This window comes from Mobula hypostoma, chromosome 17, assembly GCF_963921235.1.
Source record: "Mobula hypostoma chromosome 17, sMobHyp1.1, whole genome shotgun sequence".
Classification (NCBI taxonomy): Eukaryota; Metazoa; Chordata; class Chondrichthyes; order Myliobatiformes; family Myliobatidae; genus Mobula; species Mobula hypostoma.
Genome location: NC_086113.1, coordinates 50213714 through 50232280, shown reverse-complemented (window position 1 = coordinate 50232280; position 18567 = coordinate 50213714). Strand labels below are relative to the sequence as shown.

The 18567-nt window shown below is 40.4% G+C and overlaps 1 protein-coding gene across 2 annotated transcripts in view; it reads left to right on the top strand.

The window, feature by feature from the left end:
• Nucleotides 1-18567, top strand: part of cdkal1 (CDK5 regulatory subunit associated protein 1-like 1) — a 522933-nt gene that overhangs the window by 61426 nt on the left and 442940 nt on the right. For both annotated transcript variants that reach the window (XM_063069880.1, XM_063069879.1), the window contains exon 4: nt 8714-8798. In XM_063069880.1, the coding sequence (XP_062925950.1) occupies nt 8714-8798 (85 nt within the window). The remainder of the gene's footprint in view (nt 1-8713; nt 8799-18567) is intronic.

Here is an 18567-nt window from a genome sequence, read left to right as displayed (position 1 = left end):
ATTGAGGTAGGTTACCATGTTCATCTTAGGTACCACTATAATTGAAGCCTGCGTGAGGCAGGTGGGTAGCTCAAACTGTTGAAGCTGGAGGTTAAAGATCTCAGTAAACACTCCTGCCAGCTGATCTGATCAGCTCAGGTCTTTAATACTTGACCAGATACCCCATCTGGGTTGGATGCTTTCTGTGAGTTCACCCTTCTGAAGGATGCTCGCACATCGGCCTCAGAGTCAGTAATCACAGGATCATTGGGAACTCTGGGAGTTTGTGATGGTTCCTGCATGTTTTAACGTTCAAAGCGAGCATAGAAGCTACTGAGCTCTGCTGGAAGCATAGCCCTGTTGTAGCCTCTGTAGCTTGATTTCAACCCCTGCAACAATGGTTGAACATCCATCATTGATTCAAGTTTAGTCTGGATTTGCGACTTCACCTGTGAAATGGCTTTCCGGAGTTCGTACCTAGACTTCTTGTAATTTTATTGGTCTCCAGACCTGAATGCCTCTGTTCTGGCCCTCAGCAAATTGCAGATCTCATGGTTTATCCAGGGATTCTGGTTGTGGAAGACTCTGAATGATTTTGTGGGGACACACTTGTCTACAACTCTTTTTATAAAGTCTGTGACAATGATCATGTATTCATTCAGATCCACAGATAAGTTCTTGAACACGGCCCAGTCTACTGACTTGAAGCAATCCTATAGCCATTCGTCTGCCTCGTGCAACCACTTCTTCGTTGTCCAAATCTCTGGATCCTTGCTCTTTAGTCTCTGCCTGTATGCAGGTAGAAAGACTGCCAAGTGATCAGATTTCCTGAAATGCTGTCTGGGCATGGAATGGTAAGCATTCTTTATCTTAGTATAACAGCGGTCAAGTATGTTGGGACTTCTGGAGCTGCAGGTTATATACTGATGGTATTTGGGCAGGGGTTTCTTCAAGCATGCCTGATTGAAATCCCTGACTATGATTTGAAATGCGTTGGGATGGACTGTTTCTTGTTTGGTGATGGCATCATGCGGTAACCCAGGCACTTAATCATAGTCATGCACTGGTGGTGTGTAAGCTGTGGTCTGGATCACGGATGAGAGCTCCCTTGATAAATAGAATGAAAACTATTTGGTCATTAGGTGTACGAAGTTTGGTGAACCCAGGATCGGGATAACCACCACATCAGAGCACAGCAGTTTGTCATGAAACACACACTTCCACCTTTTGTCTTTCCTGAATCAGCAGATTATCAGATTATTAATTAGCAACAGTTAAAGGATGTCTTTGAAAAGGAGTGCAGACATGTTAGCTGACAGGCCCATACACCTCCCTGGCTAAATATTACTCACTTAGTGGGCTTTGAACTAGGGCTGCTTTTTTTTTTGTCTTTTATTTGAGACAGCACAAGGTGTTGACTCTGTTGCACTTAAAAAAGCTTTAACAGGCATAAACTCTCAATACCCTACTCAGCTGTTCCATTGTTCAAATGCAGATGCAGAACAGATGCCAGATGGTTAAAAATCGAATAGTTTACTCAGTTGAATGATCATACATCCACCAATTCAGTAAAACTGAACACTTGTCTTAGTCTTAGAGTGGTTATATTCAGTAAAACAAAGTGAGTGTAATGAAGATTGATAATTTGCATGCTAAGACTTCATGACATCAAGTTTGAATCGTGTTCCATTTAGACCACCGCTCATGATGGCTAATAGAAAGTAATGGCTTAATAAAATTACAACATATTGCAGGAATAAATATTGATTGCCAGTTCTGAAGGAAGTAATTGACTGACACTTGTTTTGCTTTATTCATGATTACTGCCGGATCTGAATATTTCCAGCATTTTCCTCTTTTACTTTTAATTTCCAGCATCTGCTTTAGTACTTCTCCAAATATTTGTGAAGAGTATCTATGTTCATGGATAGGCAGGAAATATGATTTCCAGGTACAAGTATCCAACAACTTGTTTGAACTAGAAAAAAATTACCTTTTTGGAAAAAATTGGAATATACTTATTCTTAGAATTGAGATAATATTACTTCAGTAGTCACATTTCAATGTAAGATCTTTGCGAGACTACTCAGTACTGTTTTGTATATGTGCAGTAAATTATATAAACTTTGAATGGCTCAAGATTATTACACCCATGTTTCTGTATCAGTGGTAAAATTGCATTAGTCATATTTTCCATTTGCCTATAATTTTAGGATTATTCTAGTAAGAAATGCTGCTTTGTGGAATTTCAGTGTTTGTTGTTCAGCCATTAAGTAGAGTCCGACTCTTCGTGACCTCATGGACCATAGGTCCATAGGGTTTTCCTGGCAAGTTACGGAAGTAGATTGCCAGGCCTTTCTTCCACACAGATACTGCTGCTGCCCAGGTTGGGACCCGGCTGGGTTTGAACTCAGGACCATCTGCCTTGAAGTTCAATGTTGATGCCACTACACCACCAGCCAGAATTTATTTAGAGTCTACTTTTGCATTTGATTTGCTCATTGTACAATTGAGGACCGTTCCAACATCAGTTGAAGTTTATGGCATGCTTTCTTGTTTTACCAATTGAAGGGAGTATTTGATCTTATAATTTTTTCCCCCCACTGACAAATTGTCTTCTAATCAAGGCAACATTCGTTATTCTTTCCAGAGCAAATGCATTCATCACTTAGATAAGGTCACTATTTGAAAAAGGAGGGGAAAGAGAAAAAGGATCCACATGCCTGTTATTCTGGTAGGCGGAAAAGCACCTGAATCAGAATCAAGTTTATTATCACCCGCATGTGTCATGAAATTTGTTAACTTAGCAGCAGCAGTTCAATGCAATACATAATATAGAAGAAGATGATAATAATAAATAAATAAGTAAATCAATTACAGTATACATATATTGAATAGATTAAAAATCGTGCAAAAAAACAGAAATATTATATATTTAAAAAGTGAGGTAGTGTTCAAGGGTTCAATGTCCATTTAGGAATCGGATGGCAGAGGGGAAGAAGCTGTTCCTGAATAGCTGAATGTGTGTCTTCAGGCTCCTGTATCTCCTACCTGATGGTAACAGTGAGAAAAGGGCATGCTCTGGGTGCTGGAGGTCTGTAATAATGGACGCTGCCTTTCTGAGACACCACTCCTTGAAGGTGTCCTGGGTACTTTGTAGACTAGTACCCTAGATGGAGCCAACTAAATTTTCAATCTCTGCAGCTTCTTTCAGTCCTGTGCAGTAGCCACCAGCCCCTCCCCCTCCCACATACCAGACAGTGATGCAACCTGTCAGAATGCTGTCCAGTTTTTGAGTGTGTTTGTTGACGTACCAGATCTCTTCAAACTCCTAATGACTCCTAATATAGTTGCTGTCTTGCCTTCTTTATAACTGCATCAATATGTTGGGACCAGGTTAGATGCTCAGAGATCTTGACACCAAGGAACTTGAAACTGCTCACTCTCTCCACTTCTGATCCCTCTATGAGGATTGGTATGTGTACCTTCGTCTTACCCTTCCTGAAGTCCACAATCAGCTCATTTGTCTTACTGACGTTGAGTGCCAGGTTGTTGCTGTGACACCACTCCACTAGTTGCCATATCTTGCTCCTGTATGCCTCTCATCGCCATCTGAGATTCTACCAACAATGGTTGCATCATCAGCAAATTTATAGATGGGATTTGAGCTATGCCTAGCCACACTGTCATGGGTATACAGAGTAGAGTAGTGGGATAAGCACACACCCGTGAGGTGCACCAGTGTTGATTGTCAGCGAGGAAGAGATGTTTTCAGCAATCTCCACAGATCCGTGCCAGAATCCATAATTAAGGAAATAGCATTGTGCAGAGTCAGTATGGGTTTATGAAAGGAAAATTATTTTTGACAATCTTTTGGAATTTTCTGAGGTTGTGATTGGAAGACTAGACAAGGGGAAACAAGATGATATATTGTGTTTGAAGTTGCAGAAGGCCTTCCGTAAAGTGTGCACAAGATATTCTTCAAATGAAAGTGCAGGGTATCAGTTGCAGAGATGCTTCTGCGAGTGAGGGGTAGGCTAAAGGAAATGTATGTGATTGGGTAAAGCCACTTTGGTGATGTAGTAAAGGGGAACGAACAAATGACAGATGAACAGAATAATTACTTTCCATCAGTCTTAATTGTGGAAATCGCTAGTAGTATGCCAGAAATTCAAAAGTGTCAGGTGGTAGAAGTGAGTGTAATCGCTATTCCTAAGGAGAAGGTATTCGGGAAACTGAAATAGCCTGAAGGCAGCATGGTCATATTGTGTGATAGGTGTTTGTGTCATTCAGCCAAGTGTTCAGAATCAGGTTTAATATCACCAGCATGCAGTGATGCTAGAAAGTTTGTGAACCCTGTAGAATTTTCTCTATTTCTGCATAAATATGACCTAAAATGTGATCAAATCTTCACCTAAGTGCTAAAACCCGATAAAGAAACCCTCAATTAAATAAATAACACAAAAACATTATACTTGATCATTTATTTATTGAGAAAAATGATCCAATATTAGATGTATTTGTTGGAAAGAGAAGAAGATGCTGCTGCCATCTCAGAGAAGGATGATACAGTTAAGCTAGGAAAGGGCAAAACTTGATGATTATGAGATACTAGGAAGACTAGTTATACCATGTGTGGACGAGGCCATTAAATCTCTCTTAGTTTGGACTGTATTATAGGTCTAACCTCTGGTTCCGTCTGTTTCTTTCCTCTTCCATTGTAACTTAAAACTTTACTTTATCTCTAAATCTTCCCACTTCTGATTAACCAGAGATTTTGACTAGAAACTTGTTTATCTATCTACCTGTGCCACCTGACCCACTGGGTATTTCCAGATTTCTTCTGTTTAAATTTCAGTTTAACCATGGCGGCAGGGAAGCTTTTGGAATAAGTTATTAGGAACAGAATTAGCAGGGGCTTAGAAAAAAAATGTGGATTGCTTATGGAAAGTGTGGCATTGTTTTTTTTTGAAGGTCAAGTCATTTTTAGCCAGCTTGATAGAGTGCTTAGAAGGTAAGAGCGTTGAGGAGGAAAACCCGGTTGATGGAGTATATATGGACTTTCACAAAGCATTTGATCAAGTGGCACAATGCAGGCTTATCACAGAATGTCAGAGAATAAATGGTGCAGTAACTGAATGGATAGAAATCTGCCCACATGATAGAATGTGCAGTGTACTGGCAACTTGCTTTTCTTTGTTCTTGGGTAATGTGCTTTCCAGGGTTGGTGCTAAGACATTTTTTGATGTATTTTAATGAGTGGAATTTAGTGTACAGGATGCATTTTCCAAATCTTGGATAATACTATGCTTGTAAGCGTAGTGAACTCTGAAAAGGATAATGATAGATTTTTAGGTATATACAGCCACAGGAAATTGGCAGACATGTGGCAGGTGAAATTTAGTGCTGATAAATGCAAATTGTTACAAATGAGTGGGAATAATAAGGAGAGGCAATATTAACTAGAGAGCTGAATTGTAGAAGTGATAATAGTAAATAGGAACAGCTGGTATACACTAGAAGCTATCTTCTCTTTCTGAGGTTCTATGATATTGAAGGAAGGTTTTTTATATGTATATAATATTTGTGGTGAGGACAAAGCTTTGTGATGAAATGGAGAGTGATGGAAAACTCAGTTTGATTTGTGATTTACGTTCATCAACAAATTAAGATGGCCCAGAATACCAGCATTGGTATTAATATGCCTAAAGTCTTTTGAACAAAATTGCATTTAATTCTTGCATTTACAATGCACACAAATGGGACACTGGTCTTTATCTTTGTTTTATTTGAAAGGGAGGTTTGTGGTGAACTTGGGTTGATTGCTTCCATAACACCTGCAACGTGGAGAAGAAGGCTGTCAAATTTTAGCTTAGCGTTGAACACTGGAAAATAAAAGCTGAGCAATTTACTGTTTCTTTATAGGAATTTGAACATGCTGAACATTGAAACAAAAACTGGAAATGTCAGTTGGCCAGAAATATCCTATGCTTTAAGATTTGAAGTTATTTAAAAAGCCTTCCTTATATTAAATCTCATTCACAAACCAGTTTTGTTTTTGTTGAGTTACCCTGGCCTCAGATTAAAAAAAGCCTCATGTATAAAATCCCTATTTCTTTGTATCAACCATAGTATCTCTTCTCTGTACAACGCCACAAGTCATTTTTCATTTTCCATTTCTGATTTCTTAAAGTATCCCCAATTTTAATTACAACGTTATTGGAGACCATGTCCCAGCGGCCTCAATGACTACAGACCGGTGGCATTGACCTCCCACATCATGAAGACCCTGGAGAGACTTGTTCTGGAGCTGCTTCGGCCTATGGTTAGGCCACACTTAGATCCCCTCCAGTTCGCCTACCAGCCCCAACTAGGAGTTGAGGATGCCATCGTCTAGCTGCTGAACTGTGTCTACGCCCACCTGGACAAGCCAGCGAGCACTGTGAGGGTCATGTTTTTTGACTTCTCCAGTGCATTCAACACCATCCGCCCTGCTCTGCTGGGGGAGAAGCTGACAGCGATGCAGGTGGATGCTTTCCTGGTGCCATGGATTCTTGATTACCTGACTGGCAGACCACAGTACGTGTGCTTGCAACACTGTGTGTCCGACAGAGTGATCAGCAGCACTGGGGCTCCACAGGGAACTGTCTTGTCTCCCTTTCTCTTCACCATTTACACCTCGGACTTCAACTACTGCACAGAGTCTTGTCATCTTCAGAAGTTTTCTGATGACTCTGCCATAGTTGGATGCATCAGCAAGGGAGATGAGGCTGAGTACAAGGCTACGGTAGGAAATTTTGTCACATGATGTGAGCAGAATTATCTGCAGCTTAATGTGAAAAAGACTAAGGAGCTGGTGGTAGACTTGAGGAGGGCTAAGGCACCGGTGACCCCTGTTTCCATCCAGGGGGTCAGTGTGGACATGGTGGAGGATTACAAATACCTGGCGATATGAATTGACAATAAACTGGACTGGTCAAAGAACTCTGAGGCTGTCTACAAGAAGGGTCAGAGCCGTCTCTATTTCTTGAAGAAACTGAGGTCCTTTAACATCTGCCGGACGATGCTGAGGATGTTCTACGAGTCTGTGGTGGTCAGTGCTATCATGTTTGCTGTTGTGTGTTGGGGCAGCAGGCTGAGGGTAGCAGACACCAACAGGATCAACAAACTCATTCGTAAGGCCAGTGATGTTGTGGAGATGGAACTGGACTCTCTGACGGTGGTGTCTGAAAAGAGGATGCTGTCCAAGTTGCATGCCATCTTGGTCAATGTCTCCCATCCACTACATAATGGACTGGTTGGGCACAGGAGTACATTCAGCCAGAGACACATTCCACCGAGATGCAACACAGAGCGTCAGAGGAAGTCATTCCTGCCTGTGGCCATCAAACTTTACAAGTCCTCCCTTGGAGGGTCAGACACCCTGAGCCAATAGGCTGGTCCTGGACTTATTTCCTGGCATAATTTACATACTACGATTTAATTATTTGTGGTTTTATCACTATTTAATTATTTAAGGTGCAACTGTAACGAAAACCAATTTCCCTCGGGATCAATAAAGTATGACTATGACTATGTCTTCATCTGCCAAAGCTGTGAACTCTGGAATTGTGGGTAATTGCTGGCAATCCACTACAGAACTGGCATAAAAATCTTTGCAAATTTAACAGTCAGGTAATATCATTTTTAACATTTATTACTTCTCAGGATGTTAGGTATCATTGATAAAGACTGACTTTTGTTATAAAACATTTGTTTAGGGTCTTATCTTCTTTCTTTAAGCCCATCACCCCTATGGGGGTATAGGCCACTGACTTGTGATCATCGGCCGAGTTATTTATTTAGGGTGTTATGTATGAATGTTTTCTGTACTTTGCTGCGTGATTGAATTGTTTGTATTTTAAGTGTAGTGTCTACTGTTATGCTTATAATGTCAGTAGGCTATTTCATTCTTTTGATCTTTGCCAGTTCCAAAGGGAATAATCCCTAGTTCCATTACTCCTCTCATTATTTGCCTGTATCCATGTAACTTATGCTATCACACATTTTCATGAACTTCTTCTTGATTATTTTTGCTACTAACCTACACAAAGTGAAAATTTACCGTAGCTGGTTAATCTATTATTTCCTTGCAGAGTGGGAGGACATCAAAGCACACATAGGAAGCCCATGCTTTCACAGAGAATGCGTATACTATGTACAGACAGCACCAGAGGTTAGGATTGATCTTGGGTGAAAGGAAGTGTGATGCATTCCATGCTGCCCTACATGAAGGGCTGATCGCAAAAAAATATTGTGTATCCTTTCATAACTTCTGTAACGTATCTTGCATTTTTTCAGACTCATATAGCATAGAAACAGGCCATTTGGCCCACAGTATCCAGTGGGCACCCATTCCATCTTTTAGCATTTAGCCCATAGCCTTCAATGCCTACGTGTTTCAAGTGGTAATACAGACACTTCTTAAATACTGTCAGTACTCAGCCTCCGCCAATTTCTTTGGCAGTACATTCTAGGTGCTTACCACTCTCTGTGAAAACGTTCTGGCCGAATGGTGTTGGCTTGAAGGGCCGAATGGCCTACTCCTGCACCTATTGTCTATTGTCTCTTAGACTCTCCTTGTTTTCATTTGATTATTGATTCTAAAATTCTTAGTAATTGTTGTTAAAAGTAATGTCCTGAAGTAAGTCAGAAACCGATTTTCTAATACTACCTTTTTTCTTTCTACTGGCAGAAAATTCATCCAGTGCAGATTTATGGCTGCTAAACAGTTGCACTGTAAAAAGCCCAGCTGAAGATCACTTCAGAAACTCAATTAAGTAAGTAAAGTAACCTAACATTCTGAAATATTTTTGAAATTAAGATTCATGTTTCATCCTTAAGCTCTTCAATGTTAATTGAAGCTTTGCATAATAGAATGGAAGTTGCAGTTTGTGATTTCCAAATGGCTCAGCAAAATTTACAATGTTGAAAACCAAGAATGAATACAGTTGTCCCCCACTTTTCGAACATTCGCTTTACGAAACCTCACTGTTCTGAAAGACCTACATTTGTTCCCTGTTTTCGCTAACAGAAGGTGTTTTCACTGTTATGAAGAAAGGCAGCGCGCGGAGAAAAAATCAGCGCGCGATTAAAAAAAAGGCAGCGCGTGCCCCGAGCAGCCGCTCCCCCCCCCCCCCGGATTCGGAACTGCATTCTAGCCGGCATTGCTTAAACACGTGCCTATGAGCAACCGTTAGCAAGATGAGTTCTAAGGTATCGGAAAAGCCTAACAGAGCTCGTAAGGGTGTTACACTTAGCGTAAAACTAGATATAATTAAGCGTTTCGATCGTGGTGAACGAAGTAAGGACAAAGTGAGTTTGGCTTGTGGAAGTTGACGAAGATGATGTTGAAGAGGTTTTGGCATCCCATGACCAAGAACTAATAGATGAAGAGCTGATGCTATTGGAAGAGGAAAGGATAACAATCGAAACCGAATGACTAATGATAAAGTGCGACTTTAATTTTGAAAGGGTGCGTTGGTTGGTTTAGGGCATATTTGCAAGATGGTTTGAGTCCTTACGAAGAACTGTATGATCTAAAAATGCGCGAGGCTCAGCAGACAAGCAAGCCTTCCACATCAGCCACAGCAGACGACGAACCTCGACCATCGATATCGAGGCAGGCAGAGATGACCTGCCTGCCCTGATTGAAGATGAGATGACACCCCAGTGTCCCACCACCCCAACCCCCAGGCCGCGGACAGATACCGATTCGCGGAGAATGCAGCGGTAGCTGGGAGGCACACAGCACATCTTTAAGAAAAAAGCCGAAATAAACATGCTAATTAATTAGCACGCCATCATCAGTGTGCTCTGCGCTTTCCCAATTCCGGTAAGTGATACTATACTGTACATACATTTATTTCTACTTTATATAGGCTGTGTATTTTTATGCGTTATTTGGTATGATTTGGCACCTTCATAGTTTAAAGGCTACTGGAGAGAGTGTTTCTGCCAAGAGCGCTTGCGTGAGATTTTCTGCCGAAAGTGCTTGCGCCGTGTTTCTGCCGACGGCACTTGTGTGAGATTTTCGCTACGGAGAACAGTTCAGGCAATGGTTGTGGAAAAGTATTTCTACTTTATATAGGCTGTGTATTTATCATATTATTCCTGCTTTTACTATATGTTACTGTTATTTTAGGTTTTATGTGTTATGTGGCATGATTTGGTGTGTTATTTTTGGGTCTGCGAACACTCACAAAATTTTCCCATATAAATAAATGGTAATTGCTTCTTCGCTTTGCGACAATCTGGCTTAGGAACCGTTTCACAGGAACGCTCTACTTTCGGATGGCGGGGGAAACCTGTACTTCAAATAAAGAAAGATATTAATTATTAATAGTCGTATTTGCTATTAATTTTGACAATTAAATTCTGATGTGTTTTGGATGCTAACTAGTAAAACAATTTTATTGGCATGTATATGTGTGAGAATCGCTGATGATTTAAATCCTTTAATGTTATGACGAAATTATGGATTTTTCTATTCTGACTTATCAATATCTACTGTGCAGACTCCTATTTATATAAAAGTAATTTTCTTCCTGAAAACTTCCAGAGTGTCAGACTGTTTTCAAATGTCTTAATAACTACAGTCACAGAGTTGTACAATGCAAACAAGCCCTTTAGCCTACCATGTTCATGCCCCCTGTTGTATCTGGCTACATGGATCCCATTAGGCCTGTAGCCTTCTATTCCTTATTAATTCAACTGCTTCTCTATATCTTCTTCCCAGGCTACAGGGATGTAACATGTGAAGTACCCTAACAATCAGATTTTCGATTCATTGAGTAGTAGAGCATAAATACTGCCCTTCAACCCAACTCATCCATGCTGACCAAGATGTAAATCTAAGTTGGTCCCATTTGCCCAAGTTTGGTCTGTGTCCCTCTAAACTTTTTCTTTCTTTCTTTCTCTCTCTCCCTCCCTCCCTCTCTCCCTCTCTCTCTCTCTGTCCCTCCCTCCCTCCCTCCCTCCTCTCTCTCTCTCTCTCTCTCTCTCTCTCTCTCTCTCTCTCTCTCTCTCCCCCCCCCCCCTTCGATTATTTACTAAATACACTAATGATTTCAAGGAGGGGATAAAATGTAAGCTTTCCAAGTTTGTTAATGATATAAAGATAAGTGGAAGGGCATGTTAAGATAAGGATATTGTGATTCTGCATTGACATATATTGACTGGGTGAAAGCCTTGGCAAATGGAGTTTAATGTGTTAAGTGTCACAACCCACATGAGCATTTAGCTGAACATCATCAGAAAACATGGATATATGGTTGCTCCACTCATCCAAATCGTTGATATTGATTGTGAGCAAATAGGATCCCATCACCGTTTCTTAAGGCACATTACTGTTCTCAAACTTCCAAATAGAAAATAATCCAGTTCATTCCTACATGTTTCTACTTTTAATGAATTCTCAGTCTACCAGTAAATTAGCTCTAATCTCATAGCATGTAATTTTGTATAATACCTTCTTGTCCAACATTTTTGAAATCCTTCTGGAACTCCAAATACTTCACTTCAGGTAGTTTCCTTTATCTAGTTTGTTCATTACGACTAAGTGTCCATAAGTTACTTCCTTAACAATAGATTGTAGGGTTTTCCCTACCACTAGTGTCACACGAACTGGCTTGAAGTCCACCAGTTTATCTCCTTCCTTTTTTTAAATTTCAGTGTGGGAATTGCTCTGAAGTCTATAGACTTTGACTACCTCTGAAACCCATGGGGCAGATGTGATCTGATGTAGAAACTGGTCGGTTATCAATCCTGTTAATTTCTGCAATACTGTTTTTTAACTGATGCTACCAATTCAGACTGATTGTTCAGTTCCGTTGTAGTCCAGACCTCTTTCTACGAGGATTCCTGTGCCTACTTCTATGAAGGAACATATAAAATATTAATAAAGAACAGTGCAGCACTGGACAGGCCATTTGATTGGTGTTATGTCAGTCTTGATGTCTGTTTATATAGATGTTCTCCCGTGTATCATTCATAACGTTCCATTCCTTTCATATTCCTGTGTCTGCCTAAAAGTCTCAAAGCTCTACTAGACTGCCTGCTTCCACTATCTATTCCACTCCCCAGACATCCCACCTCTCCCGGAAGTTCCGGGAGTCTCCCTGACGCCCGCAAATTGTATACAATGTCCCGGAAATTGATTTTTTTTGAGAGCGAGCGTGAGAGAACACACGAGAAAGAGCGAGAGAGCGAGCGCAAGAGCAAGAATTCAAGCACGAAAGAGAGCGACCACGAGAGAGAGAGCGTGCGAGAGCGAGCGAGAGAGAAAGCGAGAGCAAGAAAGCAAGCGTGAGAGAGACCACGAGCGAGAGAGAGAGAGCGAGAGCAAGAGCAAGAGAGTTCCAAAAAAAGTCAGAGTGGCAGAGTGTTCCAAAAAAAGAAAATATGAAACGTACGTCACCCTAGACTACACTGAAGTGTACCCCTGCTTAATAGGGGTCAAAATAATGACAGTGTTGCTTGCTGCACTGTTTGCAACAGTGACTTTTCTATTGCCCATGGTGGGTTAAGACTGTAAAAGACATGTTGAGGTGAGTTTAACAGGTGTCATTCGTTCATTAGCATAGCTAAAGTTATTTAAGCTAGCTGGCTAGCTGCTAAGGAGCTACTCTATTGCAGACATCCCACCTCTCCCGGAAGTTCCGGGAGTCTCCCGCAAATTGATGGTGCTACCTCCCTGAAATAAGTTTTTGCAGGGTGGGATGTCTGACTCCCTGGTAACCTCTTCTAGGCACCTATGTAAAAAAAATCAATCTTGCCTCTCATGTCACCTTTGAACTTCCCACCAAGGTTCCCTCTAAGGTATGAACGTGTGCGTGCACGCACATCTTTTGCCACTAGCGCACAAAGGAATTTAAACTGCGCACGTAAGGTTATCACCATTTACCTCATTGGCATGTTAAGTATACTTCACGATTGTATACAATCACATTTCCTTTTCTGATTTCTCATGTGGATGGTGTTGACAATGTGGAGTTTGTGATGATTTGTCTGCAGGTTTTAGAACTGGCTTATTTATACTGTTTTTATTGAAGAAATCATTCAGTGCGCACGTTGTTGTCACTGGGGAAAAATTGCACAGCACATGATTTTTGTGCACGCTGGTCATTACAAATTAGAGAGAACATTGCTCCCCGCCTGTAATCTGCAAAGAAGGTCTTCTGGTGTTTGATATTTCTGTCTGCCCCATCTATGCTTGCCTTAATTTTTAAAACATCTACCAGGTTTCTGCTTAACCTCTGATTCTTTAAGGAGAACAACCCAAGTTTGTCCAATGTGTCCTTATAGATCATACTTTCTAATTAAGGCAGCATCCTGGTACACTTCTTCTGCGTCTTGTCTACAATTTCCATATCTTTCTTGTAATGGGCTGGACCGGAACTGCACACATTATTCTGAGTTCAGCATGACTTCCTTACTGTTATATAACATCTCTGCCAATGAAATCAAGCATTCCATATGCCTTCTTCCCACCTTATGCACTTGCATAATCACTTTCAGAGAACTGTGGACCTAGACCCCAAAACCTGTCTGTACTTCAATGCTATTAAGTGGCTGACCATTAACTTATAATTTCTTCTTCCATTTGGCCTCCCAAAGAACAATACTTCACACTTGCGTGGATTAAACTCTGTCTACCACTTCTTTGCCCATATCTGTAACTGATTTCTCACTATACTGTTTGATAGTCCTTTACAGTGTCCACAACTCCACCAATCTTGGTGTCATCTGCAAACTTGCTAATGCACTTATCTGTATTTTCAGCCGTTATTGATATATATCACACACAACTGCGGTCCCAGCACTGATCCTTGCACAACACCACTGGAGATGAACCTCCAGATAGAACTACAGCCTTCCACCCATACTCTTTGTCCTCTCTGGGTAAACCAGTTCCAAACTTTCAACATACTCTGGATCCCATGCATCTTCTGAATCCACCTACCATGATAAACCTTGTTAAATTCCTTAATCCATATAGCTAACATCCACTGCTTTATCCTCACCAAGCGCCTTTGTCACCTCCTTAAGAAATTCAGTCATATTTGTAAGACCCATGCTGCCTGTCCCTAAACAAGTCATGCTTTTCCAAATGTGCATAAATGCTATCCTTCAGTATCCTCTCTAATACTCACTGGCTTATAATTATCTGGATTATCCATTTTCCCTTCTTGAACATAGGTGCAATATTTGCTACTCTCCAATCCCCCTGGACTTTGCTGGTTGCTGGTGAGGACAGAAAGATCCTTGTTAAAACCCAGCAATCTCCCTACTTGCTTCTTTAGGCTGGGAGTTATTCACCTTAATGCTTTTCAGAAGATACAGCATTCTTTGATCTCAAAATGTTCCAGCTTATTAGCATGCCCCATTCTTTTTGCTGTCCTCCAATCTCTTCAACTCAGTAAGTACCAGCTCAAATCTTCATTTAGAATATCAGCCACTTGCTCTGACTCCAAGCACAAATTCCTTCCTTTGTCCTTGACTGGACATACCCTGTCCTTAGTAATTATTTGTTTTAATTTCTCTGCTGTTTCCTTATTCCTGAAGCTATCTTCGACTGAATCATTGAATCAAGGCCACATAGTAGCTTGTTGTTTTTCCTATTCAGAAACGCTTTTTACATTGTTTTTCACTAGCTTACTCTCATTGTAGTTGGGATCTATACTTTATTGTGGTTAATGGCTTTGCATTTCCTGATATTTAAGTTGAAAAAGTGTTTCTTATTCCGAATGTTGGATGAACTAGCTGATAAATCTGAAGCATGGATGGGATTGCGAGAGATGATGTTGAAATTGCACTGGGAATTGTTTGTGTGCATGTGGAACCTGATATACAATTAAAACATGTTTATGGGAGTTAAAAAATGTCAATGAGAAATAACGAGAGAGAGCAAAAGCCTCTGAAGGGCTTCAGAGGTAATGATCCAACATGGAAGAGAAAACATTGCATTTGATGTTCAGGTTCTGAGAAGAGAGTTAAAATTGTTTGGAAATAAAGAGCAGCCACACCACAGACATGGAAATATGATGGTACATTAACTCTATAAAAACTTGCAGGAAAATTGAAAGGTATTGAGTGTGAGTTCAGTATGTCTGCAATTATAAAGGATTTAGCAGTAATCAAAGTTGAAAGTAAATTTATTATCGAAGTATGTATATGTTACCATATACTATCCTGAGATTCATTTTCATGCAAGAATGCACAGTGGAACAAAGAAATACAATAGAATCAATGAAAAACTCCACACAAACACTGACAAACAACTAATGTATAATGAAGACAAGCTGTGCGAATACAAATAAATACAGGCATACACACATAGTGAGAATGTGAGTTGTAGAGTCCTTAATAGTGAGTCCATAGGTTGGGGAGTCAGTTTGTTGTGGAGGTGAGTGAATTTATCGATGCTGGTTCAGAAACCTGATGGTTAAAGGGTAATAACTGTTTCTAAACCTGTTGGTATGGGACATAAGGCACCTGTACCTTATTTCCAATGGCAGAAGCAAGAAGACAGCATAGCCTTGGATGGTGGGGTCCTTGATGGATGCATCTTTCTTGTGGCAGCACGCCTTGTAGATGTACTTAATATTGGGGAAGGCTTTTCCTGTGAGAGACTGGGCTATATCCAGTACTTTTTGTAGGTTTTTCCATTCTTGGGTACTGGTGTTTCCATACCAGGCTGTGATGCAATCAGTCAGTATACTCTGCACTGTGAATCTATAGAAGTTTGTCAAAGTTTTAGATGGCATACCAAATCTTCTAAGAAAGTAGAGGTGCTGATGTGCCTTCTTTGTAATGACACATGCATAGTAGTTCCAGGACAGATACTCCGATATGGTCACGTTAAGGATTTGAAGTTACTGACCCTCTCCACCTCTGATCTCCTAATGTGGACTGGCTGATGGACCCTCAGTTACTTCTCCCTGTTGCCAATAATCAGCTCTTTGGTTTTGCTGACTTAGTGAGAGGATGTTATTGTGGCACCATTCAATGAGATTTTCAGTCTCCTTCATTATGCCAGTTCATCACCACCTTTGATGGCCAACAACAGTAGTGTCATCAGCAAACTTAAATATGGCATTGGAGCTGCACTTAGCCTCACTGTCATATGTATAAAGCCAGTAGAGCGGGGGGCTAAGCACACAGCCTTCTGGTGCACCTGTGCTGATGGTGATTGTGGAGGTGATGTTGCGAATCTGTAGTGACTGGGGTCTGCTGGCAATAAAATTAAGGATCCAGTTGCACAAGGCGGTGTTGAGGCTTAGCTCCTGGAGCTTATTGATTAGTTTTGAGGGGATGATAGCGTTGAATGCTGAGCTGTAGTCAATGAAGAGCATCCTGATGTATGCATCTTCATTCTGCAGATGTTACAGAGCTGAGTGAAGAGCCATTGAAATGCCATCTAATGTTGACCTGTTGTGATGGTAGGCAAACTGGAGTGAATCCAAGTCTCTCCTCAAGCAGGAGTTTATATACTTCATGACCAGCCTCTCAAAGCACTTCATCACAGTCGATGTAAGTACTATTGTAGATAGTAATTGAGGCAGCTTATCATGTTCTTCTTGGGCACCAGTATGTCTGAAGCCTGCTTGAAGCAGATGGGTACTTCAGACTACTGAAATGAGATGTTAAAGATGTGAGCAAATGCTCCAGCTGGTTTATTAGCATAGGTCTTCAGTATTTAACCAGGTACACAGTCTGGGCCAGAAGCTTTCAGAGGGTTCACGCTCCTGAAGGGCTCTCTCACGTTGGCCACAGACACTGAAATCGTTAGGTTGTTCAGGGGCTATGGTAGTTCATGAAGATGGCCCCATGTTTTGTCAGTCAAAGGGATAATAACAGTCATTGAGCTCATCTGGGAGAGAGGTGAAAGCAGCTGTCGAACATCCTTTTGTGATTCCAGTTTGGTCCTGAATTGCCACTTTGCCTGTGAGATAGCTTTCCAGAGGTCATACCTGAATCTCTTGTACTTTCTAGGGTCGCCAGACCTGAACACCACTGATCTAGGCCTAAGCAGATTACAGATCTCTTGGTTCATTCAGGGCTTCTGGTTAGGGAACATTCTGAATGATGGAAATCTTGTTGAAACCTTATCAAAACATGTGGTTTGCAGGAAGTAGGGCGCAGATTTTTGAGGTGATGTTGTTAAAGTAAGGGGGAGATTGGATCTGTGGATTTGTTTGGAATGACAGATGGGGGTTAAGTATGGATCTAAAGATAGATAAACTGGTCACTTATTACCTTCAGGGAAATGACCATGTTAAGGTGGTTGTCATTTGCTTAACATAACCTTTGAAAAATGTTTCTTTGGCTGTAAATGTGAAATGCAAGATCTTCATTTGTAGCATGGTGGATAGACTTAGGTAATTATTCCTGTATTTTGTTTTTATACTTGTGATTTTACAAAAGCAGTATTGGTTTTTGCAGATAAATCAATTCAAAATAATAGTTTAATAATTTGGAACATGAGTGACCAAAGCTACAATTTTAAATTGACCACTAATGCTGTTGGAATATTATTACTTATTACCTGTGACATGTTGAGATTTGAACTGAAGGTTTGATGTTGCTTCTGGTGTAGTTGATTATTAACTCATTATTGTTTGTGTACTTAGATAAAGTGAATATGATCCAATATGCAGCACAGATGCTGAACTATAACAACCCACATTTTCTTTCAGTTGGTCTTATGAAAAGCAGCTGTCAGGGCTGCAAATCTCCAGCTTTCATTTTGCAGTGGTGTCATTTGCTTATGTTTTTATTCAGAATACTTTAAGATATTTTCCCATGCAAATTATTAAAATTTTGTAATAGAATGCTTTCTTTAAGCTCAGAGAACACTCCCATATTTGCATAATAACTGACAACTAAGCTTGAAACTATTTTGCATTTTTATATTCTAATGTGAGCTCTACATAATATCCGGTTGATTTGTGTGCCTTTGATGGAAACAATCATTAAGGTTCACTAAATTAACTTGCAGTTCATATGGAACTAATGAAGGCTAATTTAGTGTGTGGCCAACATTTTTTGAAGTTCCTCACAAAATGTAATTTCAACTTTGTCTAAGATGTTCAACAAAGAAGTGATAACAGCAAAATTATAGAAAAGAAAAATAACTAGATTTTCAGCAATTAAATTGGTTCCTCATTTAGAGTTCATCATGGAGCCTTGAGGGTACAAATGAAAAACATAATTCCCACCAAGTCCTGTAGAAGGATCGCAGCCTGAAACATTGACTGTTCATTCATTTCCTTAGATGCTGCCTGACCGGCTGAGTTCCTCCAGCATTTTGGCTGTGTTGCTTTGGATTTCCAGCATCTGCAGATTTACTCATTTTAATGAGTTCCCACCAATTCTTACTTCTTTCTGAGTTATTAAATCAAGTTTCTACACCGTGCTTTATCTGAGTTGCTGTTAGTCATTTCAACAGATTTAAGGGGTAGGTTCAAAAGCAAATCCATTGGCTTAATGCATATTGCAAAGGCTTCTGTTCCCTTACTTGGTTATAAAAGGTAGCTGAATGTTATT